General features: G+C 37.6%; 1 protein-coding gene across 1 annotated transcript in view; it reads right to left on the reverse strand.

The window, feature by feature from the left end:
- Window positions 1-3,557: 3,557 nt before the first annotated feature.
- Window positions 3,558-6,177, reverse strand: part of SLC26A7 (solute carrier family 26 member 7) — a gene marked incomplete at its 5' end in the record, with an annotated part of 173,125 nt that continues 170,505 nt past the window's right edge. Inside the window, one exon of the mRNA XM_019632655.1 lies at window positions 3,558-3,642. Coding sequence (XP_019488200.1) covers window positions 3,607-3,642 — 36 coding nt within the window. The remainder of the gene's footprint in view (window positions 3,643-6,177) is intronic.

The following is a 6,177-nucleotide window of genomic DNA, read 5'->3' on the forward strand; positions in this document are numbered from 1 at the left end:
AATCAATCCCATTTACAATTGCTTCAAAAACAATAAAATATCTAGGAATAAATTTAACCAAAGAAGTAAAAGACCTGTACTCAGAAAATTATGACGTTGAAGAGAGAAATCAAAGAAGATACAAATAAATGGAAATACATACCATGTTCATGGATAGGAAGAGTTAATATAGTTAAAATGTCAATACTACCTAAGGCAATATATAGATTCAATGCAATTCCTATCAAACTACCAATGACATTTTTCTCATAAGTAGAACATATAAGCCTACAATTTATATGGAACCATGAAAGACCCCGAATAGCCACAGCAATCTTGAGAAATAAGAACAAAATGGGAGGTATCATGCTACCCAACATCAAATCATACTACAAGGCTACAGTAATCAAAACAGTATGGTACTTCCCCTTGGGCAAGGGAAATAAAAGAAAAAATAAACATATGGGATTACATCAAACTTGAAAGTTTTTTTTACAGCAAAGGAAATCATCAATAAAAAAAAGGCAGCCTACTGAATGGGAGAAGATATTTGCCAATGACATATCTGATAAGGGATTAATATAAAAAATTTATAAAACACTCATTCAACTCAACACCAAAAAAACAAACAACTCAATTAACATGGGCAGAGGATATGAAGAGGCATTTCTCTAAAGACGACATACAGATGGCCAACAAGCATATGAAAAAATGTTCAACCTCACTAATCATTTGAGAAATGCAAATAAAAACCACAATGAGATATCACTTCACTCCGGTCAGAATGGCTATCATCAATAAATCAACAAACAAGTGCTGGTGAGGCTGTGGACAAAAGGGAACCCTGGTGCACTGTTGGTGGAACTACAGATTGGTGCAGCTGTTATGGAAATCGATATGGAGGTATCTCAAAAAAACTGGAAATGGAACTACCATATGACTCAGCAATTTCACTCTTGGGTATATATCCAGAGAAACCCAAGATGCTAATTCGAAAAAATAAATGCACCCCTATGTTTATTGCAGCTCTATTCACAATAGTCAAGACTTGGAAACAACCAAAATGCCCATCGGTAGATGAGTGGATTAAGAAACTGTGGTACATTTATACAATGGAGTACTACTCCGCTATAAAGAATAATGAAATCATACCATTTGCAACTATATGGATGTACCTAGAGACTATTATGTTAAGTGAAATAAGTCAGTCAGAGAAAGACAAATATCATATGATTTCACTTATATGTGGAATCTAAAAACCTGAATGAATGAGCAAAGGAAACAAATAGTCTCAGAGATACAGAAGAAGAACTGATGGTTGCTAGTTGGGAGGAGGTGGGGATGAGGAAGAAAGGGAAGGGACTAGACAGCATAAATAGGTAACTACAATATTGCCACAGGGATATGAAAGAGTTTGAGGAATTTAATTAATAATGTTGTAAATATTTTCTACTGTGTCAGATGGTCACGTCTTGTTAGGGAGATCGCATTGTGGATGGGGTAGAGGCTTGATCATTGCACTGTACACCTGAAGCTGATGTTGTATAATATTTTATGTCAACTATAAGTGAATATATATATACATGTATACACACACACACACATATAGTCATGGTGTGTGGAGTATAGTGTGGAGGTGGAGTCAAGGGAATTGTAATAGGTATGTATGATATTGGAGAGGGAAGTGGGGTGGTGGATTGGGGGGGTTGTCACTTTGAGGGGTAGAAAGTATAACATTGCACTGTGATGTACAGCTGAAACTAATTTAAAAAAATGTGTATTTCACAAAAAAAATCTAAAAAATATTACATAGGTTTCAAGTGTATAATTATATAATACATCATCTATATATCACATTGTATACTCACCACTTAGAGTCAGTTTTTGTTAACTTTCTGCAACTCATGTCTATGTGCCAAGGATAAATGGATTATAGACAGTGAATGTTACCAACATCCACCATTGAAATAATTTAATTGGACAGGGTGCAATTCTTTTATCTAAGAAAAATTTAGCTCCATTATTATATTACCTCCACCTTTTCCTGGAACAGCATTTGATGGGAATGAAGGTTGGTTTCACTCATTTCAATTCATATTAGTGATAAAGGGATTGACGCCTCCTGTGGGACAAAAACTATTCTTTATAGTTCATGTCAATCAAAATAGAAATTGTTGGGTAATGAAAATTTGAAATTTTATTATTCTTCTTTCATTCAATTACATTGTCTGATCTAGGATTTCATGTTAAAATTAAAGGCCATGTGAATGTTAACCACACATTTGCTAGAGACTGTTACATTATTTAGCAGGCAATAGAATTTACTTTTACAAATATCCACAAAAACACCTAAATTACTTGTCTTTTCACTTTGTTTTCTCAAACTCATGTTAAAGTACTTGACTTTTTGTTACACTGGTAATTTCTAGGAGAGTTAAAATGCCTTAAGACTTAAAAGTAAAATCATGCAGCTACACTTGTTTTTAAAAGTGAGATTTCTTAATACATAAATCAAATTACTAGAGAAAAATATAAGCCAGCATAATTGTATGTGATTAAAAATATAAATACAAGCATAAAAACAATAACTTATACAGGTCAGCCTGGCCTATGGAGTTTGTCAATGACCCTGTTGGTTTGGTGAATTTACAAATAATCACATATCCAAGCTCTCCTGTAACGAAAGAAAGAGAGAAATAAAAACATACATATATGAATATTTAGAGATAAATGCATTATAGCAACTGTCTCTCTGAAATAAAAAAGTCTCAAACTACTGTAGTTAATCTTATATCAGAATAGCACAAAGCTCTTCTATTGGTGGTATTTTCTCATTTAAAAATCATACTTGTGAAACAATATAAAATGTACAACCTCCACATTCTCTGGCTCCAACAAATATTAAGCTGAAAACAGACTTTTATGGTGTGGGGATGTGGAAATTAGGGCTATCAGATCCTAAGCATTTCCAATAGTCTTGGCTAATGTCAAGAAGTTGGTGTCATTGAGAAGCCATTTATCTTGAAAACATTCCAGAAGACTTCCATGCATGGAAATGTATGGAAAGCAAGTGTTCTTAGTTTGTCATTTGCTTCTGTTTGACTTATTTTCTGTGAATTTCATATCATAGTATGTAAAATAATATTTAACCTTATTGATGTTTAATGCTTTTCTTTTTTTTTTGGTAAAAAAAATGGCACATTTTCCAAATTGTTTTTATGTATTAGTTACAGATGATCCTAGATTTTTACAAATGGCTTGCACATGTTCTAAATCTTTTATGACAAAGTGTTTCTCAGTTTTACAAGTTAAATTACAATGAAACAGAAATAAAACAACACAAAATACTGTGGTAAAAGGAAGTAAATTCATGTTTACCTTTCAGTACACTAAAACTTAAGTGCATACAAATTTTTATAAAATACAATAACCTATTAAGTGAACCTGATTACTAACAAAATTTTAAAAAATTGTTAGCAAATCTTGACCAGGGACTGTGCAGTTACTAAGTCACATCATAGGATCATTTATAGGATCTAAACAACAAAAATGGTTGTGCAAAATGCTGGAGTATGGACTCTTCAGAGCAGTTGCTAAAAACAAGAGTTGTGCTGCAGCAAAAGGGTCTCAGACTTCACTCTGGTCATTGAGTTTGCTCAAATTCTGAAACAGAAGAGAAAGAAATAAGCACATGCTACCAACTCTTAAGTGGTTACTATTGTCAAAGAATGATAGTAACTGAAGCAAGCTGTCCAGCAAAGCTATGAAAACAGATATTCTGAGGCATCAGAGTGTAGCAATTTAAAGCTCCAAGTCCAAGAGCTGACTTTGAAACAAGCTCTACCACTTATAAATGGCATAACTTCCTTGAGCCTCAATTTCCTCATTTCTAAAAATGGGTTAAACAATAGAGTCTATCATATAAGATTTTAGCAAATTGAATGAATTAATGTGGGTAAAGCTCTTAGCATATTTCTAGAACATAATGAGCATTCAATGAGTGTTATATTATAATAGTAATAATAGGAATTTTGGTCAAGATGGCAGAGTAAGTAAACGCTGCATTTGCCTCCTCTCAGGACCACATCAATTACAACTGAACTACAAAACAACCATCATTGAGAATCACCTGAAATCTAGCTGAACCAAAGCCCTAAAGCTACAGACATATAGAGGAAGCCACCTTGAAACTGGTAGGAGGGGTAGAGACACAGAATGGGCTGGTCCCACACCTGGTAGGAGGGGTAGAGTCACAGAATGGGTGGGTCCAACACTAGCACATGACCATTAAAAACTGGGAGAGATATCTTGGCTGTGGAAGTACCCCTGGAGAAGATAGTGGGCCCAGCCCAATACCAGGCTTTCCAGCCCAGGGTTACTGTGCCAAGGAGAGAAGACTCCATAATTTCTCATTGTGAAAACCAGCAGAGATTGGATGAGATGGTGGGTGTCTTGAGTTCCAGGTGTTCCTCTTAAAGGAATTCTGCATGGACCTACTTGATGATGGACTCACTCACTCTGAGCTCAAGTACTGGGGCAGCAGCCTAAAAGGTTACAGGAACATACAGGGAGGAACTGCGTTGTCTGTCTAGGGAAGAGAGCTGGAGAAGCAGCTTTCTTCAGCACAGAGGAACTGGGGAAAGTCATTGCTTCTTTGTTGATCCCTTCCCTCTCCCTGCATACAGACACAGGCAGAGACTATACCTGAGTCTCCATCAAACTGGCTATCACGTTTCATGAGCCCTGTCCTGTGATTCCCCCAGACCACACCCCACCTAACTTTGGGGAACACCCAAGCCTCTTTCTTGCTCATACTGTGGACTTTCATAAAATCTCTCAAAGGTTCACAAAACCCAAACAAGCAGCATCTGACTTCAACATGCCCCATACCACTGGCTGAGCAGCCCTAAGCCCAGTACTAGTGACAGCCAGCCTCTGCTCACAGATTGGCCTTTTGAGGCACCTCTAAGTGAAGTGCAGGTTGTGGCCATCTGCAGATGGCTTTGTGGCTTATACCAGGTGGCCCTTGGCAGAGCACAGTCTTTGGCTAAATTTGGCCTGCAGTGGGTTCCCTCCCAGGAGGTCCCAGGGCTGGCATATCTAGTGACCAGCTTTGGACCAAACCAGAGCATCACCCAGCCACCTCCAAGGACAGCATACCCAAAGGGCAAACTAAACAAGCACTGGAGCCCCACTACAGAGCAAACCCTGCTCTGTAGGGTGAGCCCCTGCACCACAACTCCTCCACTGTAGTCACAGCCAATCATCACAACCAATCAGCCTGAGGGTAAGTTTATCCCATTAACATGCAAACAGCAACCAAGGCTCAACTACAGGAGGAGGGCACACACAAATCATACAAGGATCACACCTGGAACACCCGGTGCTGCTGGCTGGGGAGACTGCACCACTAGGTCCCACATGAAAACTACTGTATAAGGTTACTTTATTAGGACCAGGAGGTAGCCAAAATGGGGAGACCAAGAAATATGTCCCAAATAAAAGAACAGAACAAAACTCTTAGAAGAAGAACTAAACAAAATGGAGACAAGCAACTTACCAGACACAGAGATCAAACCCTGTTATTAAAATGCTCAATAATATCAGGGAAAATTTCAACAAAGAGATAGAAAATGTAAAAACATAAAAAAACAACCAGTTAATAAAGAATACAATAACTGAAATGAAGAATACATTAGAGGGAATCAACAGTAGATTAGATGAAGCAGAACATCAAATCAGCAATTTAGAAGATAAGATAGCAGAAAACACCCAATCAGAACAGAAAAAAAAATCCAAAAAAATGAGGGTAGTTTAAGGGGCCTCTGGGACAACATCAAACATGCCACCATTCTCATTATAGGGGTACCAGAAGCAGAAGAGAGATAGCAAGGGATTGAAATAATGACAAAAATCTTCCCTAACTTGGTGAAGGAAATAGATATATATGCCCAGAAAACACAGAGAGTCCCAAACAAGATGAAACCAAAGAAATCCACACCAAAGCACATCATAATTGAAATGCCAAATGTTAAGACAAAGAGAGAATCTTAAAAGTAGCAAGAAAAGGGCCGGCCGAGTGGCGAGTATGTTAAGAGCTGGCTTGGGACGCCAAAGGGCCCTGGTTCGGATCCCACATATGAGGGCCAGTGACACTGCCCTCTACAGCTAAGATGCTGAACAACAGCTCAACCTGGA

The sequence above is a fragment of the Hipposideros armiger genome, unplaced genomic scaffold, assembly GCF_001890085.2.
Source record: "Hipposideros armiger isolate ML-2016 unplaced genomic scaffold, ASM189008v1 scaffold_1156, whole genome shotgun sequence".
Taxonomy (NCBI): domain Eukaryota; kingdom Metazoa; phylum Chordata; class Mammalia; order Chiroptera; family Hipposideridae; genus Hipposideros; species Hipposideros armiger.